The sequence below is a fragment of the Delphinapterus leucas genome, chromosome 19 (assembly GCF_059928025.1).
Source record: "Delphinapterus leucas isolate spDelLeu-1000000601 "Yukka" chromosome 19, BTC_Dleu_Yukka2, whole genome shotgun sequence".
Lineage (NCBI taxonomy): Eukaryota > Metazoa > Chordata > Mammalia > Artiodactyla > Monodontidae > Delphinapterus > Delphinapterus leucas.
Window position 1 is genome coordinate 42,038,951 of NC_143147.1, and position 26,902 is coordinate 42,065,852.

Consider the following 26,902-nt stretch of genomic DNA (forward strand, 5'->3'; position numbering starts at 1 on the left):
AGAACTTCACCTTAGATTTAGAGATAACTTAAAATTTATGAATTTTGACAGAAGTAATTTTTTCCTGCTTTTGAAATCCCTAAGATAGCAATGATAGAAGTAGTAACAGTAGCAGCAGTAATGTTAGTAGTAATAGTAATGGTAACAGCAGCCACAACAGCTAACATCTGTGGAGCTCTTACTGCGTGCCAGACATCATTCAGAGCTTTCTATATCGGTTAGTGAATTTACCCAATAACAACTCTATGACATATAATTGTTTTCCTCTTTTTATGGAGTCAAACACAGAAAGGTTAATACTCTTGCCATTGTAGTCACATTGTCTTTCAACAAATAAATGTAAGTTCAGTTGGACACACACACAAAAAAACATTTTTTTTCTTTCCCCTTTCCAGTTACTAGAAAAGTTAAAAGAACGTTGGCTCTCCACTGGTGTATGGCATAATCTGGAGTTGGTGAAGACAGTCATTGTAGAGCCACAGAGAGGAGAAAAAACTGATTTTGATGAATTACTGCAGATGTACTATGATGCGATCAAGTACAAAGGAGAAAAAGGTAATTGGAAATTATTTGATGGTCAGTGAAAAAAAATTTTTCCCATAAAGTGAAAAGTTGGTGCTGTTAGAATTTTATTTGTGTTATCTTTTTTAAATGAATTGCACTTGAGGAAAATTATATTTTATAATCCTGAGTGAAAATAAAATAGGTTAAAGAAATTCTTTTATTTGGAGTTGTTCTCCTATGAATATTTTCATTTGAAGATGCCAGTTCAGTTTTATGAAATGGCATGCGTTCAGGTATTATCCCAGAGACTTCCTTACGCTAACTAAAATGTTTTGTTAAAGAAGGTAGGTAGAGTATGCATTAATATTTTCCTTACTAGCCAAATGAGCCCTACATTTTTATGTAAAAAATATACTTTGTGCTTATATTTTATTATATAAGGTAAACTTGAGTTTTCAAAACATAACTGAAGGCTAAATTTCAAAGTTAGAGAATGCCCATAAAAAGTTTGACAAGAAGGGCTAACAGTAATTTATGAACAGTGCAACATCATAAAGATATTATAACATAATTGTCAATATCCTTGTATGGTAAGATTATACACAGAGTATTCTGTGTATGTGTGTTTTAAATACTTTTCAATATAATATTGATTCAGTATGATATATAGTATATATTAGAGTTATTTAAATCATTCTGATAACTTTATATTCTGGTGGTAAAGATAGTGATTTCAATTTCAGTATTTTAAAGTTAAAACAGTTGGTTCACAGTTGCTCAGCTCACATGCAAGTTACTACTCTGACATGGTTTTTCTATATAGTTTAACTGGGAGATACACAGTTTATAAATTGGTTCTACCATGTTGCATCTAAATGTAATTTTGTTTCTTTTATTTATTTGAAGACATTGAATTTTAAAAACTTTATAATAGTTTTTAATTTTGTTTCTTTAAAATTTGGTATTATAATTACTTAATAATCAGGTCTTTTCAAAACGACAAGAATAAGAATTTCTGGGAATTTTGAGTGTGCTTATAAAAATGTTGATTTTTGTTGCTTAAGATGGCGCCCTCCTGGTGGCAGTTTGTCGTGGTAAAGTGAGTGAGGGTCTGGATTTCTCAGATGACAACGCCCGTGCTGTCATAACAATAGGAATTCCTTTTCCAAATGTGAAAGATCTACAGGTAGGCCAGCAAAGCCTTAAGAAGTTTTATTTATCACAGAAGTTGTTGATTTTGTGTAAGGTTAATTAGACATTTTTCTTGTATCCTCAGGCATTTTATTTTATTTTATTTTTTAATTTATTTATTTTTGGCTGCATTGGGTCTTGGTTGCTGCACACAGGCTTTTCTCTAGTTGTGGCGATCGGGGGCTACTCTTCATTGCGCTGCACGGGCTTCTCATTGCGGTGGCTTCTCTTGTTGCAGAGCACAGGCTTTAAGCGCACAGGCTCTAGAGTACAGGCTCCAGTAGTTGTGGCACACGGGCTTAGTTGCTCCGCGGCATGTGGGATCTTCCCGGACCAGGGCTCAAACCCATGTCCCCTGCACTAGCAGGCGGATTCTCAACCACTGCACCACCAGGGAAGCCCCAGACATTTTATTTTAATGCTCTAGTGACTCAGAATGAGTGAGAAAGGTTTAGGAGATACGGGTTTATTTTATTTTTAACTTACCCTGTCTTCTGCTTAGTAAGAGTGATTTTCAAAGTGTGGTCCTGGGTCGGGAGCATCACTATTATCTGGGAACTTAATAGAAATAGATATTTCCAGGCTCCATCGAGACCTACTGAATCAGAAGCTTTGGAGGTAGAGCCCAGCAGTTTGTGTTTTATCAAACTCTTAGCCACAGACTGACAGGGAGCCCCCGGGGAATTCTAGGGCCCTTTCTCTATCTATCTCCCTTCTCTCCAATGCCATGCCTTGCCCTGCAGATTTTAGTGATTTTCGCTGTTTCAAGTTCTGATATTTTCCATTTCATCTCAGCAGAAACACCATACTTTGCTTGTACTTCAGTGCTCTGTGCTACTGTCGGAAAATTATACCTAGGAAGAGAGCTGAGAATCATAGAGTTCACCTAATGGATCTTATGAGATTATTTTATCTCTGAGATTACAGTTTTAGGCTGCCTGGTGTCTACTCCCTAAAATCAGTTGCTTTATCTGTTTTGTCCAGTTTTACAGTTACTTACAATGGGAGGGATATTCCTAAACCAGGTATTCTGCCTTGGTCAGAAACAGGAGTTTTGCTTCATTATCACTAATTGTTTGCTAAACATACTTGAAAAATTATTTGTAGTAATAATTTGAAGCCTAAGGTGATGTTATGTTTATCGGGGGGGATTTTCTTTTACTTCCTACAGGAATTTGAAGTTGCTAGCAACCTGAGACCAACACTTGAGGTTTTCTGGCCACTGAGCTGACTCCATTGAGTATAATCCATATCCCTCCCAGGATACAACCTGTTAGGATCTCATACTAAAACAAGAATTCTTTCCCTAGGCAGTTATCTTCTTTATTGATAATATTTTACTAGACACTGTGAATTATATAGTAGTAACAGTAATAATATTTCTCTAATTAGCTTCTACTCTTCCCTGACCTCTGGACCTTGTCAAAATTTCTGAAAGTCCTCAGGAGGTATTTAATCCTTTCAGCCTACAGTACTTTGGTGGCTTCTACTGCCTTTCTCCAGCCACCAGTTCTACCACTGAGAGTGCTGATGACCATTCCCAGGGCTCCTATTCTAAAGTGGCTAATGCTGCCTCTGACTACTACTACTGATGAAACAGTAGACATCCACTCAAGAAAACTGTTGTGTTCACCATCAATAGTATTAGTGTTCATTCCACTGAAGCTGAGTTCTGCTGATTGCACTGCTGTCGGCAGTGGTACTGTCTTTTTTTGATGTCTTATCATTTTACCTTGGCCCTATATTACTGTACTAACGCTGCTTTGTTTAAGTGGAGAGAATCTCTTTCCCACATTTTCTACTACGCATTCTTCCCACGTCTTAAATATAAATTTTCCCCCCTAAAACTAGCTCTTTCAACTTTTGCTTGTATCTTATTTCATTCTTGGACCTATGTATGAGTCCTTGAGAGCTGGAAAAGGAGCTTTATGGCTAATAACTAGGTTGTACTAAATATTGCACTCACAAAGTAACAAGTCCTAAAAGAATTCACATCAAACTCATAATAGTGATTGTGAATGAGAAGAGAAAGGAATGATATTGGGGGTCGTTATCAAAAGGGCTTTAGCTTTTCCTATAATAGCTGTTTTACTAAAAAACAAGCTTAAAGAAAATATGGGGAGAACACAGGTGTTTATTGTGTTATTCTTTGAAAAATCCTTAAAATTAAATAAAGTGTTACTTGTGAAGGAAAAAAAATTACATTTACCTTCTGTTTTCTCTACTGTCATTCCCAACAACTGTGATTCTGGGTGTTGTTATTGCACCAGTCTTGGATTTCTTAATGCTTTCTTTCCTCAGGATAAGTTCTTCCCAGGCAACATCTCAGTCTGTCGTTTAAAAAACAAGATACCAGTGACCTGCTCTGACATCCCTCAGTAATGGTCCTACTTGTAGTTGTGCTTATTTGAATTCCAATGGCTCTAGTTGTATAAAATAGCAAAATAACAGAAGCTTCAATGAGGTCTGCATAGGGAGGAGAGGAGGGTGATTCTAAAGGAGTTTCCCTAGTGGTTCCTAAAAGGGACAAGTAGGGTGGACCCAAGAGTAGTCTGAGCTGCAGGATCAAGGGACAGACAGAAAAGGAGGAAAAGTCATTATTGGAAAGACTTGGACGTGTATTTCTTGTTGCATATGTCTGGATCACTTCTTCCTGTCTAACAAACAATTCTAAAACTCAGTGGCTTAAAATACCAGTCATTTACTATGGGTCAGCATCTATGAGGGTGGGGTGGGCAACAGATGATTTCAGCTGGGCTCAGTCACCCTGCTATGGTTTGACCAACATAGGTTGCACTCAACTGGATCAGCTCTGCTGATGGATCTCATCCTTTGTGGACCAAGAGACCAGCCAAAGCATGTTATTGCAATGGCAGAGGTACAAGAGAGCAGGCTTGACTGTGTAAGCACTTTTCAAATACCTGTTTATGTCACATCTACTAACATATTGCCCAAAGTATGTCATATGCCCAAGCCCAAAGTCAACAGCAGTGGCGGGGCTGGGGGAAGGGGGTATTTTCCACCACACATGGCAAAGGGCTTAGAATAAGGACTCCAAAAAGGAGTCCTGGCCTTTTTTTTTAATAACTAAAGGATATTTATAAAGCATTCATTCAAAAGACTGATGTTTATAAGCTTTAAGAGTATAGATATGCAATTTTTATAATAATTAAGGACTTTTATCTTCTGGAAATGACCAGAATATAATAGTACCTGAAATATCTGAGTATATGAAATAACTCATAGCACCATTATGGATTTCTTAAAATTTATAAATGATCAAACAAGTTATTGAAAATAATAGTACACTTCTATAAGATATAAAAGAAATACAAAGTTTGAAATTTTAATAAAGCTCACTTCATTTTTTGTTGTTGTTGCCTGTGTTTTTGGTGTTATATTTAGGAAAACATTGCCAAATCCATGATCATGTAGATTTGCCCCTAATGTTTTTTGTCAAAGAGTTTCATAGTTTTTGCTCTTAAATTTAAATATTTGATCCATTTTGAGTAAAGTTTTGTATATGTTGTAAAATGAGTCTAACTTCCTTATATCTAAAATGAGTCTCTTGTAGACATCATATAGTTGGATCATGTTTGTTTTTTTTTAATTAATTAATTTATTTTTGGCTGCGTTGGGTCTTTGATGCTGCTCGTGGGCTTTCTCTAGTTGAATCGAGCAGGGGCTACTCATCGTTGCGGTGCACGGGCATCTCATTGTGATGGCTTCTCTTGCTGCGGAGCACGGGCTCTAGGTGTGTGGGCTTCAGTAGTTTTGGCATGCAGGCTCAGTAGTTGTGGCTCGTGGGCTCTAGAGCGCGGGCTCAGTAGGTGTGGCACATGGGCTTAGTTGCTCCACAGCACGTGGGATCTTCCCAGACCAGGGCTCGAACCCACATCCCCTGCATTGGCAGGCAGATCCGTAACCACCGCGCCACCAGGGAAGTCCTGGATCATGTTTTTTAATTCATTCTGCCAATATCTGCCTTTCTGTTGGAGAGTTTAATCCATTTACGTTTAAAGTAATTACTGATAAGGAAGGGCTTGTTTTACCATTTAACTATTTGTTTTCTGCATGTCTTATGTGCTTTTTGTTCCTCAGTTCATTCATTATTGCCTTTTTTGTGTTTAGCTGTTTTTTGCTATGTACTATGTTGATTCCCTTCTTTCCTTTTGTGTATATTTTTCAGTTATTTTCTTAGTGTTACCTTGGAGTTAATCTCTGCCTCTCCCTTTTTATATTGTTATTGTCATAGATTACATCTTTATATATACATTGTGTACCATTAACATAATTTACAGTTATCGTTTTATGCATTTGCCTTTTAAATCACATGAAAAAAAACAGTTACAAACCAAAAGTATGATAATATTGGCTTTTATATTTACCTACATAGTTATTTTTACCAGTGTTTTTTATTACTTCCTAAAGCACATACTTACACTGCCTTCATTATATTATATTTTAGTGTTTATAAATATGTTTTATAATCTGTTAGATTACCTCAAGGATTAGGACAATTTCTTAAATATCTTTGTCTCTACAATTAAATATTGCCTTGGAATATAGTGAGTGTTCAATAAGTTGATTTAATTAATGATTAAATATGTTTATTATTTAATATATTTATATTTAAAGTCTTAAATATATGTATACTTATATATTTAAATATAATTAAGTATTAAATATATACTAAATATTAAAGTAAAATTAATTAAAATAAAACAAAGTTCAGTATATTTAATATAAGTTATCAAAATAGTATTTGGTTTTGTTGTTTGTTTTACTTGACATTGTTATTAAAAAACAACAACCCTCCATTCCTGGACTCTTTAATTAAGGCATCATAATGATAGTAATCATTATTTGATGATAATCATCAAATAATGATGAATATCATCAAATAATCATTATTTGATGATAAAGACAGTATAATAAGGCAGTACAGTATGTTGTTACAATCATAAATCATTAAAGGAGTTATGAAGGGAATACTCAATTCCAATTGAGTATTGGAATTGAATACTCAATTCCAATAGCATTTTACACCCTAATACATAGTAGAACGTAATAATGGAGAGAGTATATTAATTATACTGGCTATCACTCTTTATATTAGTGTTCTCTTGTTGTGTTACAAATTACCACAAACATAGTGACTTAAAACAGCACACATTTCTTTTGTCACAGTTTCCATGGGTCAGGAGCCTGGGTGTGGCTTAGCTGGGTCCTTTGCTCACGTTTCCGCAAAACTGCAGTCAATGTTGTTGGCTGGGCTTTCTCATCTGGCTCTTGGGGTCTTCTTCCGAGTTCATTTAGGATGTTGGCAGGGTTCAGTTCCTTATAGTTGTAGGACTGATCTAGCCAGGGGCTGCTCTCATCTCCTGCAGGCTACTCAGAATTCCTTGTTATGTGGCCTTCTCACAGGTCCTCTCACAGCATGGCAGGTTATTTATGCAAGGCCAACAAGATACTGTCTAGCTCCAGTCTCCTAAGATGGAGCCATACAACAACATAATAACAGGAGTAACTTCCTCACACCTTTGCGTTATAACATGATCTAATCAAGGGAGTGACTACCCCATCACCCTTGCCATATTCTGTTGGCTAGAAGCAAGTCACAGGTTCTGCTCACACTCAAGGTGAGAGGATTATACAAGACATGACTCTCTGGGAGTCACCTCAGGGTGTGTCTGCCATATTCTGGTTTTCTATGAAATGAATTGATGAACTAAATGATTTCCATAAATGGTTCTTCCAAACCTAAAACAATACTTCAAATTACTGGACCATAAATTAGGACTTCACAGTTTTCTTTTACATTAGTACTCAGCCTATCATGCAGAATAAGTGGAAATTATTTGTAAATGAGAACCTGAAATATTCTATCTTATGAAAACAAAACAATCTATTTCTGTCTTGTTTTCTCTATTGTTTTATTTGAATTCATATTTTAAAGAGTTAAGGTCAGTGTCCGAGTTAGAAAAGTGATTTGAGTGGGACAAAGAGGGCAATGACCTTAATTTTATGATACTAAAATTTTTTCTTAAATTTGAGACAGATTATGGAAGTAAAAATTAAAATACAGTTTAAAATACTAACTTAAGACTCTTGTAGTCTCAACTGCAGAGTTAGGCTTTTAGAGAAGCAGGAAAATGTATGTTAGAGCCAAAAATATGACTTCTTTGGCTGTGACCAGGATTTCCTCTTCCCACCTTGGGGACTAGAAAGTAGAGGTAGGAAAATTTCATTTTGGAGCCAAGTGTGACTTGTTTAGTTCAAGTCATAATTTATTGCACATACCTCAGGGACCTGAAAATAAAGAAACCCACTGTGAAATGTTGATAACGGGCCACTCTGAAGGACAGGCATTAAGCTAACTTTCCTGGTGAGGATTTTTTTCACTTCCACCTTTCCCAGATGCTTCTGATCATTCTATAAGGACATACTTAATCATGTAATAGCTAAAAAGGAAACTTTCTGTGCACTAAAGCAAAGTATTTGAGGGACAGGAGAGTGAACCAAGGCCTTTATATGATTAGATGTTGGTGGAAAAATATAACTAAAAGAAAAGTTGTTTTCTTTTAATGCAATTAAGTCACAGTATAACAACAATGCCCTTTTAGTGGATATCTAAAACACATCCTTTGGCCAATTAGTGTGATATAAAAACTTAGAGAGCCTTCAACTTTATAATTCAGGCATCCACATCTCAAGTTGGTGGCATGGGCATAATTTGTGAGACGTTGTAAGGTACGATATTTAGAGTTTAAAATTCCATTTTATTTGTATTCTTTAGCACAATTTAGTAGTATATAAAAATATCCTCCCTTCATGGGTATTGTGCCTTTTCCTCTGAAGAAGAATGCATAAAACCATGGCATGTGCCTAAAAATTTTTATGCTTTAAAAATGTTCCAGTTGGTATCTTAGATTTCTACAACAAGTTTAGTAAAATTTGATGGTAATATTCTATATCAGAAGAGCTCTTACAATTATTAAAATAACTAAGATATAAATTTTATGTTTGTGTATTATTTTGCTTTAGTAATATAGTATGTTGAGCCACCAAAATAGATTTCATTTGGAAACTATTTAAAATTCCGATAGTGATCTGATTAGTTATCTCAGTATTGGCATATGATAATCATTATGAATTCCTTTTTTCATTTGGGAAACTTCTTTTAGCTCTGAAGATACTGGACTATTTAAGTATATTATTTTTTAATCAGTTTTGAAAAATTACATTAATGATTGAAAGATACTGGCATCTATTTTAATTTTGTTAGTTATTGACTTTATATCAAACACACATAAATTTATAAGCTACCATGCATTCTTGGCATTTTATAAACCTCAGAAAAGGGCTGTTATCCCTTGCTTGCCCCAGAGGATAACAGCATTAATAAAATTGAGTGCACATTAAACCAGTGCTTTCAAGTGTCAAAATATTATTAGATGATGGCAGTATTAGAATTCTTGAATCTGACATTTCTTTTTAAGTAGACTGTTGTTGTTCCTTCATTATTCTTGTTGCTTTGACAGCAATATGAATATTCCTGAGTAGATGAATGGAGGTGGGAATGCAAGGGATTATAGTATATCAAGACAAACTTGATTTCAGAAACAAAAACCTTTACTAATAATTTTGAGTAGGTTCATATTTTCCTTTTGAATCACTTTTATCATTGTGTTAATGATCTTGAGTGTTTTAGCATTCATTTATTCATTCAGTAACAAACTTTCACTAAGAGCCTGATTTGTACTAAATACAGTTAAGTGTGGAAATAAACAAGATGCTACTTCTAATGATGTCTATAATTTAGTAAAGTACTTGAACGTGTAACAGGATGTTTTGGTTGGACAGGGTCTGGGTGTTCCAATGCTTAGGGAAAGTGAAGTTGAGCAGCACCTTTCACCTCCCATCCAGATATCCATTTACTTTGAGTGATTTGCCTAAAATAGATGGAAATTCAGATCTCAGAGAAATGAGATTTGAACCTTGTCTATGTTGAGATTCAAACATACAAACATTTGATCAAGTGGAATGGCCTCATCAAAGGCCAGATTATAAAACTATTCAAGTTATTAAGACTATTCAGAAAAGTGAAACAACCATTTTTTGAATATCTGGCTAGAGTACCAAGTACTTTATAGACTAGTGACGTGGTGATACATTCACAGATTATAGCCCCTTGTCTCATGGAACTTAACGCTCTTGTGAGGAATGTTGAAATTAAAGTAATAAAGAAGCAATTAATTGCAATTGTGATGAAGACTGTAAGAAAAAAGTCACAGGAACTATGAGAATGTATAACAGGATCCTAATCTAGTCTTTAGGGGTAAACAAAGACTTCCTGAGGAAGTGATATTTCACCTGACACAGGAAAGGAGGCTCGGAGTTATGTAGGTGAGCAGAATGGGTAAGAGTATTCTCAGCAGATAGAACAGCATATGCTAAGGCCCTGAGGTGTGAAAGAGGATAGCTATTCCCAGGAATTGAAAGAAGCTGAGGAAAGAGAGTGAGTTGGGGAGAATGGCATGTGAATAGAGGCTGGGAGACTTATTAAGGAGCCAAATCATTTAGGGCACTGTGTGCCATTTTAAGGATTTGAGACTTTATTCTAAGCTATGGGAAACCAGATCCAGTAATAGAGCCCGAGGTCAGAATGTAGTGGGGTTCCGGTTATAGTGTAGCATCTGATACAGAAACCCACCTGGATCTAGCCCTGATAATAATATGTGGATACCCAAGGGAAATGGCTGTGTATATAAACTTAAAGGGCTGTAATACTAAACTCTAACATTTAGGAGTCCAGCAACTGGCTTTTGGAATTGTTAGAAACATTTAGGCCAAATCACAGATATGGAAGAAAAACCTCGTCACCTCTGAATGTCTGGAATAAGTTTATCCTCATTATTTAAACCTTTTTTTCCTCCTCAGAAAACTTTTTTTTCTAGCTTGTTTTTTTTTAAGATTGTTTGGCCAGAAGTATTATTAAAGCAGGTTCTAAGTATATCTTGAAATTCAAAAATTAAAATCTAGTTTAAATCTAAGTATTCCATCTACACTGACAACTTATAATTTGCCTTGGACAGAGAAAAATGAGATAACCAAACTCTTTGTTCCCATCCATCCTGCAAAACAAACAAACAAATATAAAGTTACAAAATAAATGGATGAATTGCTGAGGTATTTTTAAATTAAAAAAATTTTTCCCCATATTTATTAAAGGAATCTTTTGGGTTTGGGGGAGGAAACATTTAAAATCACAAAATTTTCATCAAGTCTGATTGATAGCCTTTTCTTTCCAATACTCATATCATTGTATTTCCTTAGGAAAAAAGCCATACCTGAATATAGCTACAAGTTAAACCTTTGGATAATTAATAAAGCAAATAAAACTTTTGTTTGTTTTTTGAAAAATTCTGAAGTTATTTTCCTGTGTTTATCTCTTTTTTTGGTGAGAACAGGAAATTTTTAACCTTTATATTTTACTTCTGCTCTCATAGTAGGTTGAAGGTTTTAAAAGTGAGTTTATCACGCTGGGGACTTGTAAGGTTGATTGACACTTAACTTATTCTGTTGGCACAGAGCATAATCAGTAGCACTACCTCAAGGGAAACAGTGGAATTGTTTCTTAACCTCTCTGAAAATAATTTTTTTTCTTCAGAGCAGAATTTTAGTTGTAGTAGATTTTAATCAATTTACTTAGATTCTCTTAAAGCCTACAGGGTGCAGATACATAGATGGGCTTCAGGTGAGTGTGTCACTTGTTTTTTTTCCAATTATAAAGTCTTACGGTCAAAGATAATATAAACTGTAGTAGACATCAGTGTTTACAGCATCAGTCTTTACTGTTTTTCACTGAGATTAAGGTTTGATACCTTGGGAATGAGTTCAATTTATGCTTTCTACCTTTGGGACAGATAATCCCGGTGTGCCAAGGAATATAGTAAGCTATGTAATAAGTCACAGTGTAATTTCCTATCACATCAAAATGACCAGATTTGTTCTTTAAAATTACTTAATAGCAGGGTTTCTCTAGCTTGGCAGTAGTGACATTTTGGGCAGGATAATTTTTTGTTGTAAGTGATGTCCTGTGCATTGTAGGGTGTTTAGCTGCATCTCTGGACTTACCTGTAGATGCCAGTAGCAAATGTTTCTCCCTCACCAGTTGTGACAACCAAAAATGTCTTCAGATAGTGCCAGTATCTTCTGTTAGGCAATATCACTCTCAGTTGAACACCATTGTTTTATATAGTGAAACATACAAGTGTATGTCATGAATTAAAATGAACAATCTACATTTATTTTTTTCTTATTTTTTATCAAGTTGAAAAAAATCCAATAAAACTTTTACTAAGAGCCTGATTTATACTAAAAACATTAGATGGTTTCTTATATTAACAATCTCTTGGCTTCTTCCCCTTTCCCCGCCCCTGCTTCTGAGAAGCAGTGACTTTCACTTCTTTTATCTATTTCCTCTGGTATTTACATCCATATAATCAATTTTAGACATTAACTATTTACTTCCTACGTGAGATAGGATTTTAGCTCACTTACTCCGCCTTTCCCTTCTTACATCCTCCCAATATCGTTAAATCACAATTTTTTATTAAATCCATAGTCAATATTCACATTATCATGACTATGAAAATATTGTTCACTGTAGTCAAATGATTTCCTTTAACTATTTTATTTTTTCTTTAGGGACTTCTCCGGTGGCACAGTGGTTAAGATTCTGCACTCCCAATGCTGGGGGCCCGGGTTCGATCCCTGGTCAGGGAACTAGATCCCACATGCATGCCACAACTAAGAGTTCGCATTGCCACAACTAAGGAGCCAGTGAGCCACAACTAAGACCCAGCACAACCAAATAAATAAATAAATATTTTAAATATATATATCTTTAAAGAAATCTTTAATAAATCTGCAACACCTCTCAATACAGTTTTCCTATGAGACCTGTCAGATAATAGGTCAGTTCTTTTTCTCCCCCTGAAGACATCCCTTTTGGAGCCTTCTGATCTCCTGCTTCAATCAAGACTTAAGTTGCTCTTTAAGCTCACTTAACTGCCAATATCCTGAGATTTCCCTTTGCTGTCATCCTAGGAATTTGATTTGCTTGTCTTCTGTGTTAGGTCCCAAGTTTCCTGGATCTCAGACCTTGTTCCTGTTTCTTGTTTCTTATTTCATCTTTGTGGTACATATCCTCCAGCAGTTTCCCTATGCATCAATTTCCTCAGCCTTTCTGGACTCCTGCTGGCCTAACTGGCTTATTTCCCATCAGTAGCTCTGTGGGTACTTCGGTTTGAACTTTCACCTCTCTGCTTAGTCATTTAGTCTGCTTTTCACAGTCATATATTTGGGTTTAAGGTTACAGATGTCTTAGTTTCATTGAAGATAGAAACTATTTCTCTTTCTTATTTATCTTTTAATTTGGGGTCGGTTTTTAAGAGGCAAGGAAAGAAGAAAAAATTTTGCCTTCCTGAAACCAGAAGTCTTCATTACTTTCAAAGATAAAATAGGAGACTTTGAAGTGCTATGATCCCACATGCTTTATTCCCACACTCACACCTTCACTTTTGAGAAGCTCTGAATCAAACATTCCTAACAATAATATTGCAAAGGTAGAAAGTAACAAATGTTTTTTAAAAATCAAACACTTACTTACGTTTGAAAGATGTTTCGATATAATAATATAAAAATCTAGATGGCAAAAGTGTCAGAATTCATTTGTTGGGCTGTGGAGGTAATAAACAGAGTTTTAAGTATGTTTTCAGTGTTTTCTAGTACTCACGTAATCTTTTACCTGCACATTTTCTCTTGCTCAAGTTCATTTTTAAAGGTATTTTAATCATGTGAACTCTTGAGTCTGAGCCTCCTCTCACTGGGATTAGCTTCTACTTTCTATGCCTGCCATTGCCACTAAACTTTTGTGGAGTCCTCCCAGAGCCTCAGTGCTTAGTTTTACATCTTCTCACATCCACAAGCCTCTTCCATGAGAGACCTCCTTATCTTCCAGGGTTGTATAGGAGCAGGTGCAGATCTCTATCACTTGCTGAATGCAGCACTACTCATTTCCCTTAACAAAACCTCTAAATATTGGTGCATTCCTTCAAGAGCCTATGGTTCCATATACAGTCTCACATTGCTTTCTTATGTAAGACAATATTTCATTTTGTTGGTTATTATTGCTAGAAGGGTTTTATTCATAGTATTTGGCTCTTGTATGAGACTTTAACAAGGGAAGCTCTAGATTGTAAGATATATGTAAGGAATAATATTTAGACTAATAGAGGACAATCAGGTACTCATTCTGTAGATTACACCACTAACGTATTTTATATAGTTCTCTTCAAATACAGCTCATAGGTTGCAAAGTGGTCAAAAAATATTTTGAAGGATATTAAAGAGTGCTAATGATAGTTATAATTTCTCAGAAAATTTAAGATCAATTGCAGAAGTCATTTAGAAAAAGGTATGTTTCAAAACTAAATACTGTTCTCTATGAGTCTTGCCAATGTACATATTTTCATTGATATATGATGAAAAAGTAGCCACTCCATAAGCCGAAGAAACTTTTAAGTCACATAAAATAATGTGTCCTTATGTTGAGTAGTATAGGTTAAGCGCCTTCAGAGACAGTTGATCTAAGTGTCAGAACTCTAAGGTAGATGACCTACGTTGTCTGTCAGTCCTATGACTTTTTTCATTTACATGCGACAATATATATATATATATATTTTTTTTTTTTTGGCGTCCCTGGGTGGGCACGAAGCGACAATATATTACAACAGCATGCCACCCAAACCTATATTGGTTTTTAGAAATACAGGATAAGTAATGACTCTCCAGCTTGCTTACCTCTAATATATGATGCTTTACAGTTTTGTGTCCATTGTCATTTCTTTCTTGAACCAGCTCTATGAGGTAATGCGGACAGGAATTATTTTCTTCCATTTACAGAGGAGGAAACTGAGAAAGGAAGCTAAATGGGGTACTGTGACTTACCCAAGGTCAAACAACTAATAAATGTCAAAGCTTTGACTCTAAGCGGTGTGCTTTTTCCATATCTCCTTCCCTCAAAAAAAAAAAAAAATATATATATATATATACACATATATATAGTATTTTCTAGAGATGATAATTTAAGCATTTTCAGGTTTATCTGGATAATATTTTATTATGGGTAGCCTAACTAAATTGCAACAAAGCCTATTTTTCTTTAAAAAAAATTTTAACCTTAGCCCTTTACAGAATAAGCATATATTGTTGTTTCTTGCATGTCTTAAAGTATTAACTGTCTTTTTTTTCTTTTAATAGAAAAATATTAATTTCTACTTTGTTCCTGGGCTCTTATCTTGACAAATTATTTTCATAATTTAAAAGAAACACTAAGATCTACTGCTTCATACTGACAGATGTTTTTGCATTATTATTATCTAAAGCCTTTATTCAGAATTGCTTGAATGTTACTGTGTTACCAATAAACTATTCTGGGCTAGTAGCTAAATTATTTTAACCATTTGAGGTTGAATATGTTGAGAGCAAGAGATGCTTGATTTGAGGGGAATATATTTTGTTCTTTTTTTTATATTTGAAATTTTTAGGCTGTTTATTTCAACACTGACAATTTATGACACAAAGTATAACAGGTTTCTCTGCAAAAAGTGTCTTATTCAAAGCAACCTTCAAGCATATGTGAGATAAGCTATATTATTCTTACTATGTCTGTTACCATGCCTTGATTCTTATTTCTTGGTAGATTACTGTGGTCACCTCCTAGCATAGTGTAACAAGGAGAGTAAGTAACAATTGAAAACCATTTTGAGTGTGTGTGTGTGTGTGTGTGTGTGTGTGTGTGTGTGTTTATTTAAGTCTAAAAGGGAGCCTGGCTTCTTAGCTCTTGGCAGAAACCCATTTTTCCCCATTTAAAACAATATATATTCTATATTTGGTTAACTTGGTGTTTCAGAAATTTTGAAAATATGCCAGATGAAATAAAACCAGCTATATTCCTTTATCTAGCTAACTTATTTCATATACAAGCTCTTACGCTGAATTTAGAACTCTAACCATTGGAATTTATATTGTGATACCCTGATAAAAGTGTTTACACTGTGATGATATGGAGCAATAAATGTCTAATGCACAGTCTCTGTCTTCCAGATTTGGTTTGCTATAAATGTTTACATTTTAGGTTCTCTACCTTGGCTAAATATAAAACTGTTCTTCTTGAGTGTTTGCTAGACAAATGTGTTTATTTTTCTGAGGCAAAGTTTTCTTAATATTTTTAATTAGTAAGTTTAGCTGATCATTTGTTCTTAGTCTTATTACCAGGCTTGAACTTTTGTCATAAAGCTTACATACAAGAAAATAGGGGCTACCCTGGTGGCGCAGTGGTTGAGAGTCCGCCTGCTGATGCAGGGGATGTGGGTTCGTGCCCCGGTCCGGGAGGATCCCACATGCCGCGGAGCAGCTGGGCCCATGAGCCATGGCCACTGAGCCTGTGCGTCCGGAGCCTGTGCTCCGCAACGGGAGAGGCCACAAAAGTGACAGGCCTGCGTACCGCAAAAAAAAATAAATAATAATAAATAAATAAAGCTTACATACCAGAAAATAAAAGTATATTCTGCCTATATTGATTGCTTTTAGGAAAGCATTTATTACTGAAATCATAATACATATGTATACAAATTGGGACAAATTCCACCGTCTTTCATATGAGGCAGTAGTAAAGAGATGCATTTATAGTTCCAGCTCATATTTATCACACCATTTATTTCTTCAGACGCTACTTATAAAACTTGTAAAAGGCTACTCTTGTACAGAGCTATTTAAAGCCAGCACTGTTGGGCTTGACTAAGTGGAAAAAATAATATTCAAAATTGTGACTTAAATTTTTTGTTGACATATACAGTATGATCCTTTTGGTTATTTTATATATACTGCTGCTATCAGTAGTATACTACTTATACTGTCTCCAATAAAACTGAGTCATTGGAGGACTTAAGGAACTTACTATTTGATCTCAAGCATTTTGTAATGTTAAAATCAGAATCCAAACCCATATAACTTCTGCTTGAATGCTATATGGGTATTTTAACATAATTCCCTAAGTCCCACTTCAGTCTTGATTATCTTATCTTTGCTATTCAGGATCTCATCTCTACTTATATCAGGTTAGCCTGTGATGCAGAGATATTTTCAGCTGTCTAGAAACTACCATATTAAGGGTGTTTTTCATTTTGTATGAATGTTGAACTCCAGTTATGAAAAAATGTTCTGTGAATCAGTGTAGCATCTGAACCAGTGGGTTACAAACACAAGCTGCTACAGGAGTTAAATAGATTATTTAAATGAGTGAGCTAGTTGAGAGTTGGCATGGGCCTTCAGTTTGCAACCTCTGATAAAATAGTTTGCCTTCTCTCTGCTGTTCGCATACTCCTCCAAAATTACACATACACTAATTTATTGGGGATGGGGAGCAAGTGGTTTAAACTCCTTCCAGAGTATACAATTAAATATAGCTTTCTAATTTGGGAAAGCCTTGTAAAATGTATTTGAAAAGTAATATTAACTGGTTTAAAAGATCATCTTTCCAAACCACACTTGAGCTCACTTTATGGTGTTTACTTTCTGTCAAAACTTAGAAAAAACATTCACAGTTAACTTCCATAACATAAAATGTCTGTCTCATTAGGCATTAAAGAAGCATTGGTCAACAGGTATAATGCTATTAGACTGTATAGCTAATGTGAATGTGGACATGACCTCCCAAATAGATCAAAGACTAATCTCTTTGACAGTTACAAGATGGCAGAGCTTGCCATGGGCCTTTTGCTGCTGCACATTGAAACTATTTGTTTGGAAAGCATGCCTGAGGGATGAGAGTCTGTTTATAAGGATGAGCAGGTAAAAGTAAAATGTTGTCTTTTGACATTTCAACTAATCCCTTCTAGCCTTTGGTTTACTTAACATTTAGGCTATTTGCTGGCAGGAGAAACTGGCTTTTTCACATATGCTTTATGTCATTTTAAATTGGGCATTGATTTTCGTACCTGATAATTCCTAAGTGTACAATGAAATAGATTCTGATGTCGTTAAAAAGAGGTGTACTGTCTTTCTACCTTTTCCAAACCCTTAGTTTTGCTTTCCCTAATTAAATGTGTTCACCCAAAGACAATTTTTAAATTTATTTTTTTAAATCTGCTTCTTTATATAATAAAAAATATTTCAAAGTTAGCCTTTATATATATTTACTTTCAAAAGTTTTTTTTCTTTACTTTTTACCTAAATTAATTTCCCTAGGTAAAATATTGGCAGTAATTTAAAGGCCATTTGGATTGTAAAAAATTATTTGAAAATTTGCAAGAAGTTGAAATAATGTAGTCATACATAAAAGTTAATTCATTTTAATGAAAAACAAAAGACCAAGGAGAGAGAATTTTTTTTATTTAATCTAATATTTGCTATATTACCTGTAAATATTTCAATTATAACTAATATTTCCTAAAGCAACTGTTGTCATAGGCAGAGTGATCATTATAAAGTATTTGTTTCAGCATGGTATAGTAAATTTTGAAAATCCTTAAGCTATTATGTCTGGCAAAGGATAAATGCAAATTTGGGGGAGGGGAAATAATGTTAATATAGATAAATGCTTAGTTACATTTTGAGAGATAGGTAGGAAATGTATAGTTGGATAGAATTTTTAAGTATTCTTATCTCTAAATATTATAATATACTTTATTGCTGAATTGTCAAATTATTTTTTTAATATTACCTAATATTTCCTATGGTGCCGTATTATTCACTATACTGCTTTAAAAAGCATATTCTCTGATGCTTAAAGGAAAGTTTGCTTTGTATTCAAGTTATAAAGTTTTAATTTAGAAATTTTACAGGTTCTTTTGAGGGGATATAAAATAAAATGTCTTATATACCAATTTGAAAGCTACTTGTCAGAAGTGTACATATATATATATATATATATGTCAGAAGGTTAATAGTATACAGTGTTTTGAAGAGATTTTGTTTTCTCTTAAGTAGTTTTACAACTTCTTAAAACTGTAAATTGTTAATTGATCTTGAAAGTCTGAAATTTTTAAAGAAAATAACTTTATACCTTTGATTAGGCTTATATTACAAAAATATACTATTTGATAAATACTTGCCCAGAAATACCACATAGGGGATCTTTAAAAGCTGACTGACTGAAAAGAACAATTCCTACTGTTTCACATTGGATTAACTAGTTACTAGGAATTATAGTCAGTTTGTGAACTTACAATGCTAGCAGTTTGTTATGTGAATAAATTGTTGATATTAAATTTGAGAACCATTTTTTATTTTAATTAGATTTTAATACTCATTCCATTTTTAAATAGGAGAAAGCCACAATAGAATTGAGTTACCTAAGATCTCACTCAGAGAAGCTGTAGGGTGTCCTGACGCTTGGGTTTTTACTCTTAAGAGAGCAAGCTCTGGAGAGAGACAGACTAGATTCAAATCCCAGCTTTACTACTTACATACTGGGTCACCTTCCACATGTTACTTAATTTTTTAAAACTTATTTTTCTAATCTGTAAAATGAGGTAACAGTACCAACTTTCTAAGATTGTTATGAGGATTAAATGAGATAATAATACCTATTAAGCACTGCACTGTGCATGGAATGTTATAGCAGCTTGACAGATATTGTTATCATTTATTAGTAAGATCTTTGGTTCCCTACTTTTCCAATTTTGACTTTCTGATTAGCTAACTCATTATCAATTTCTATTCTTGGTTTAGAAATTTTTTTTTTAATTTTTATTTATTTATGGCTGTGTTGAGTCTTCGTTTCTGTGTGTGGGCTTTCTCTAGTTGTGGCAAGCGTGTGCCGCTCTTTATCACAGTGCGTGGGCCTCTCACTATCGCGGCCTCTATTGTTGCGGAGCACAGGCTCCAGACGTGCAGGCTCAGTAATTGTGGCTCACGGGCCCAGTTGCTCCGCGGCATGTGGGATCTTCCCAGACCAGGGCTCGAACCCGTGTCCCCTGCACTGGCAGACAGATTCTCAACCACTGCGCCACCAGGGAAGCCCTAGAAATTATTTCTTTAACATGGCTTGAGCCAAGTTTATCTTCTTCCTTAAACATACTTTTCTTTTTGTCTTCTCTTGGTGGGTTACTGGATTCCTTCTCTCAGTGGCTGGAAGCTTTGGAGTCATTTTTGACTTTTCCCCCTTTAATAAACCCACATCTACTTTGTCACTTAAGTTCTGTAACTCCACAATGTGTTATGAACTGGGTCTCTTTTCCATTCCCTTTGGCTTTCCAGGTAAGGCCCTCATTACTCTCGTATCAAATTCATAGCATGTCTTCATTTCTCAACTCCTCTTACTTTTATACACTGTAATCAAAGTTAATATTTTAGCACTTATATTTACTTGATGGCCATTTGTACTCAATCGTTTCTGTTCTTGTAATCTCTTGCTGGGCAGAAAATATTTTTAACTTGTCTTTGTATTCCTAGTGCGTATCACAGATACCTTACACACAGCCAAAACTATAAATATTGAATGGAATTAGTATTTTTTTTAAGTTATCAAATATTTCTTCTTTTCATTATATCAATTTTTATACTTTAAATGCATATTTTTAATGTTTCTACAGCATTCTTTTTTATTTAGTTTCTTTTTTTAAGCTTTATTGAGGCATAATTGACTCTATAGCATTCTTGAGAGCAGAACATAACTCACTTTTTTCATTCAGTTAGTATATGAAAAATGTGAAATCATAATACATAATTTTCTCGCACTCAAAACTTGCATTTTCTAACACATTGTAAATTAACTATACTTCAGTAAAAAAGAAGGAACTTTTATACAAGAGAGCTTTTTACAGGAAAAAGCTCATTAACTTATATATTTGAATAGGTCAATCTGATTTGTGTATACCATACATTCTGACCTTGTATAAAAGTAGTTCACTTTTGAGATGATGTAATTTTAAAGATTTTTATGAAGACCAGATGAAGGCTGGGTATGTGGTACCCTTTGGTGTGACATTTCTTTTAATAGGAATGTAGTTTTATGCCCTGTAATTAATTATGAGTCTTTTTGAAAGGGATATGATTATAATATCAAATTCAAGGACTAGATAGCAGAATTTATTATGATTTCTGTTCCAGAAAAGAAGCAGAAGTTTAATTTAACACAGTCTCTGTGTGTTATTACCTAGATAGAAAATGAACGTACATTCGGTCACTCGGAAAAGTGAGAAATTCTTGATGTCCTTTAACAGTGGAGCATTTGAGTCAATAAATATTGTATCAAATGCATTAGTACTGTTTCAACTCTGATTTTTAAATTTGTTTAGATCATCATTGACTGCTTTTTATTTATTTATTTAATTTTTGGCTGTGTTGGGTCTTCATTGCTGTGCATGGGCTTTCTCTAGTTGTGGCGAGCGGAGGCTACTCTTCGTTGCGGTCCGTGGGCTTCTCATTGCAGTGGCTTCTCTTGTTGCAGAGCATGGGGTCTAAGCATGCGGGCTTCAGTAGTTGTGGCTTATGGGCTCTAGGGCGCAGGCTCAGTAGTTGTGGCGCATGGGCTTAGTCGCTCTGAGGCATGTGGGATCTTCCCGGACCAGGGCTTGAACATGTGTCCCCTGCGTTGGCAGGTGGATTCTTAACCACTGTGCCACCAGGGAAGTCCCTCTGACTGCTTTTTTATGCTTTGATTCTTTTACACCAACCAGTGTCTTTGGTGTGTATGAAGTTATTTTGCTCCAATTGATGTGTTTCATTATTTCTATTGATCTGTCTTAAGATTTACTGACTAATTCTTCTGCCTTCTCCAATATGCTGTTAAATCCATCCAATGAATTTTTTTAAGTTATTGTATTTTGCAGTTGTAGAATTTCTATTTGGGTCTTTTTTATATTTCCGTTTCTCTGCTGAGATTCTCCAAATTTCAGTCGTTAAAACATATGTTTTTAAGTTATTTAAATATATTTATAACAGCTACTTTAAAGTCTTTGTCAGCTAATTCCAGTAGCTGAGCCCTTTCTAGATTGGTTTCTGTTGACTGCCTGTTTTTCCTTGATTATGGATCATCTTTCTAGTAATTTCTATTGTATAGAAATTATACAATTTCTATTGTATAGAAACAAAAATATAATTTTGTTTTTGTAGGCAGTTCAATTAGTAGGTGATCATCTTGAACTTATATGGACACGATTTGACAATATATTAGGGGAGATCTGGGAAAAGCTCAAAGTACGGTCTTTAAATTCTGTTTCCCCTGTGGTTCTTGTTAGAGTTTGGTTTAAGTCTTTTGGGGGGCTAGTTTAAAATTGGTATTGCTCTATATTGTGGTCCTTATTCCTAACATGACACCTGGCCATTTGTATGTGTGTGTTTAACTTGATTTTTTATTTAAAATATATATCTTGGCTAAATTTCTATGTCAAAACATATAGATCTGTTTCTTTCTATATAATAGCCCAATATTTATCTCAGAATAATTGTAGTATATTTCATTGTACTTGATGTACATTTAGATTGTTTCTTAATATTCTCCAATACAAAGATGCAATGAGTATTCTCGTACATATTATCTATCTGTACTTATTGGAAAATATAAATACATTTGGTAAATATTTGTCAGTATTCTACAGACAAAAACAATGGAAATATTAAATTTGCATTTCTTGGTTTACTAGTAAAGTTGAGCATCTTTTCATGTGGGTTACCAGCCATTTATCATTCAATTTGATGACTTGCTTTCTCACAGATTATTTACTTTTAGTAGTTAGATTTTGTCATTGATTGTGTATGAGTTCATTGTATATTAGTTAACAGAACTTTTTCTCCAGGTTTTCATTTGGCTTTCAATGTTATTTATGGTATTTTGAGGCCATGAAAGGTTTTTACTAGGGAAATAAGAGGTCCATCTTTCCAAAACCAGGATCAAGGCCAGCAGAAAGTTTGCCACAACACTGTATGGACCTCTTCCCCCCCACCCCCCAATTTCTTTGAGATATAATTGACAAATAAAAATTCTATATATTTAAGGTGTAAATTGTGGTGACTTAATATATATTAATTACTGTAATCAGGTTAATTAACACAACCATCACCTCACATAGTTAACCATTTTTTCAGTGTATGATGAGAACACTTAAGGCCGTAGCATAGTTCAAGTATACAATACATTACTGTTGAGTATAGTTACCATGCTATACATTCAAATCCCAGAACTTACTCATCTTATGACCAAAAGTCACTGATAATTTATACTCTTTAACCAGTATCTCCCCATTTCCTCCACCCCTCACCTACTGCCAACCACCATTCTACTCTTGGGTTCAATGTGTTTAACAGTTTTAGATGCCACGTATAAGTGAGGTCATGGCTATGTTTCTCTGTCTGGCCTATTTCACTTAGTATAATATACTCCAGGTTCATCCATGTGGTTGCAAATGGCAGGATTTCTTTTTTATGCCTGAATAATATTCCCTTATATATACGCGCGTGTGTGTGTACATATATTTTACATTTTCTTTGCCCATTCATTCATTCATCAATAACATGTTGTTTTCATGTCTTGCCAATGTGAAGAATGTTGCAATGAACATGAGACTGCACACATCTCTTCAAGACTGATTTTATTTCTTTTAGATATATACCCAGCAGTGGGATTGCTGGATTATATGGTAGTTCTATTTTTAATTCTTTGGGGAACGTCCATACCATTTTCCATAATGGCTATACCAATTTTACGTTCCCACCAACAGTGTATAAGTGTTCCTTTTACTCCATACCCTTGCCGACACTTGTCATCTCGTCTTTTTTTTTTTTTTTTTTTTTTTTGCGGTACGCGGGCCTCTTACTGTCGCGGCCTCTTCCATTGCGGAGCACAGGCTCTGGACGCGCAGGCTCAGCGGCCATGGCTCTCGGGCCCAGCTGCTACACGGCATGTGGGATCTTCCCAGACTGGGGCACGAACCTGTGTCCCCTGTATTGGCAGGCAGACTCTCAACCACTGTGCCACCAGGGAAGCCCCTCTTGTCTTTTTGATAATAGCCATCCTAACAAGTATTAGGTGATATCTCATTTTTGTTTTAATTTGCATTTTCCTGATGATTAGTGATGTTAAACACCTTTTCATATACCCATCGGCCACTTGTATATCTTCTTTGAAAAAATGTCTATTCAGGACTTCTGCTTATTTTTTAATCAGGTTTTCTTTTGTGTTTTCCTTTTTTTTTTTTTTTGTGGGGCGGGGTGTTGGTTTTGCATGAGTTCCTTATATATTTTAGATATAAACCTCTTATCAGATTATGGTTCTCCTGTTCCATAGGTTGTCTTTTCATTTTGTTGATTGTTTCTTTTTCTGTGCAGAAGTGTTTTAGTTTAATGTAGTCCCACTTGTTTATTTTTGCTTTTGTTCCCTGTGCTTTTGGTGTCATATCCAAAAAATCATTGCTGAGACCAAGGAGCTTTTTCCTGTTTTCTTCTAGAAGTGTTATGGTCTCAGAGTATAAATTTAAATCTTTAATTCATTTAGAGTTGATTTTTATATATGGTATAAGATAAGGATCCAGTTTCATTCTTTGGCATGCAGATATCCAGTTTTCCCACCACCATTCCTAAAGAGACTATCTTTCCCCATTGTCTATTCTTGGTGCCCTTGTCAAAGATCAGTTAACCATATATGCATGGGTTTATTTCGAATTCTCTCTTCTGTTCCATTGGCCTGAGTGTCTGATTTTATGCCAGTACCGTACTGTTTTGATTACTAAAGTTTTATAATATAGTTTGAAATCAGGAAATGTGTTGCCTCCAGCTTTGTTCTTCCTTAACGTTGCTTTGGCTATTCAGGATCTTTTGTGGTTCCATACAAATTTTAGAATTCTTTTTCTATTTCTGTAAAAAAATGTCACTTGGGGCTTCCCTGGTGTCACAGTGGTTGAGAGTCCACCTGCTGATGCAGGGGACACGGGTTCGTGCCCCGGTCCGGGAAGATCCCACATGCCGCGGAGCGGCTGGGCCCGTGAGCCACGGCTGCTGAGCCTGCGCGTCTGGAGCCTGTGCTCCGCAACGGGAGAGGCCACAACAGTGAGAGGCCCGTGTACCACCAAAAAAAAAAAAAAAAATGTCTCTTGGATTTTGATAGAGATTTTACTGGATCTGTAGATCACTTTGGGTAATAAGGACATTTTAACGATACTAATTATTCCAATCCATAAACAGGATATTTCCTGTTTTATTTGTGTTTCTTCAATTTCTTTCATCAGTGTTTTATAGTTTTTAGTGTAAAGATTTTCACCTCCTTAGTTAAATTTATTCTAAAGTATTTTATTCTTTTCGATAGTATCGTAAATGGGATTGTTTTCCTAATTTCTTGGATAGGTTGTCGTTAGTGTGTAGGAACACAACTGATTTTTGTATCCTGCAACCTTACTGAATTTTATTCTAAGAGTTTTTTGGTGGATCTTTAGGCTTTTCTACAAATAAGATCATGTATCTGCAAACAGACAATTTTAGTTCTTCTTCTCTGTTTTGGATGCCTTTTATTACTTTTTCTTCCCTAATTGCTCTGGCTAAGACTTTTAATACTTTGTTGAATAGAAGTGGTAACAGTGGGCACCTCTATCTCATTCCTGACCTTAGAGGAAAAGCTTTTAGCTCTTCACTATTAAGTGTGATGTTTCTGTGGGCTTGTCTATATGGCCTTTAGTATATGGAGGTATGTTTCCTCTATGCCTAATTTTTGAGAATTTTTATCACGAAAGGATGTTGAATTTTGTCAAGTGCTTTTTCTGCATCTATTGAGATAATGTGATTTTTATCCTTCATTTTGTTATAGTGGTGTATCACATTTATTGATTTATGTATGTTAAACCAATGTGTATTTCAGGGATAAATCACACTTGATCGTGGTGTATGATCCTTTTACCGTGCTATTGAATTCAGTTTTGTTGTTGTTGTTGTTGTTACTGAGGATTTTTGCCACTATGTTTATCAGGATGTTGGCCTGTAATTTTCTCTTTTTAAAGTCCCTACATGCCTTTGTTATGAAAATAATGCTGACCTCTTAAAACGAGTTTGGAAGTGTTCCCTCCCCTTCAGTATTTCAGAAGCATTTGAGAAGAACTGGTGTTAATTCTTCCTTAAATGCTTAGTAGAGTTTCAGTCTCACCAATGAAGTTATCTGGTCCTGAGCTTTTCTTCATTTGGGAGGTTTTTGATTACTGCTTTAATGTCCTTACTTGTTATAGGTCTGTTCAGATTTTTTATATCTTTATGATTATTCTTGGTAGGTTGACTTTTTCTAGGAATTTATCCATTTCTTCTAAGTTATCCTTTTTTTTCACATATAATTGTTCATAGTAGTCTCTTAGGATTCATTGTATTTCTGTAGTATCAGCTGTAATCTATGCTTTCATTTGTAATTTTATTTGAGTCCTTTTTTTTGCTTAATTAATTAGCAAAGGTATATCAGTTTTATTTATCTTTAAAAAAACAACTCTTAGTTTCATTGATTTTTTTGTTGTCATTTTTTCTGGTCTGTTTCATATATTTTTGCTCTCATCTTAGTAGTTTCCTTCCTTCTGCTGAGATTAGTTTGTTCTTTTTTCTAGTTTCTTAAGATGTAAAGTTATGTTGTTTATCTGAGATCTTTGTTTTTTCTTCATGTCGGCATTTTTTGCTATAAACTTCTCTCTTAGAACTGCTATTGTTACATCCCATAGTTTTGGTTTGTTGTGTTTCCATTTTCATTTGTATTGAGATAATTTTTTTAAATTATTTATTTTTGGCTGCATCGGGTCTTAGTTGTGGCACATGGGATCTTCCTTGCGGCATGTGGGATCTTTCATTGCAGCATGCGGTCTCTTCATTGCGGCACTTGCGCTTCTCTCTCTAGTTGCAGTGTGTGGGCTCCAGAGCACATGGGCTCAGTAGTTGCAGCATGGGCTCTCTAGTTGCGACGTGCATACTCAGTAGTTGCAGCACGCAGGCTTAGTTGCCCTGTGGTATGTGGGATCTTAGTTCCCCAACCAGGGATTGAACCCGTGTCACCTGCATTGGAAGGTGGATTCTCAACCACTGGACCACCAGGGATGTCCCTCAAGATGCTATTTGATTTCTCTCTTGATTTCTTCTTTGACCCATTGGTTGTTCAGGTGCATGTTCTTCAATTTCCACG

The 26,902-nt window shown here is 35.0% G+C and overlaps 1 protein-coding gene across 1 annotated transcript in view; it reads left to right on the top strand.

Annotated features, from left to right (window-relative positions):
* BRIP1 (BRCA1 interacting DNA helicase 1) overlaps positions 1 to 26,902 on the top strand; it is a 197,276-nt gene that overhangs the window by 136,256 nt on the left and 34,118 nt on the right. Inside the window, 2 exon segments of the mRNA XM_022552603.3 lie at positions 396 to 555; positions 1,569 to 1,690. Coding sequence (XP_022408311.2) covers positions 396 to 555; positions 1,569 to 1,690 — 282 coding nt within the window.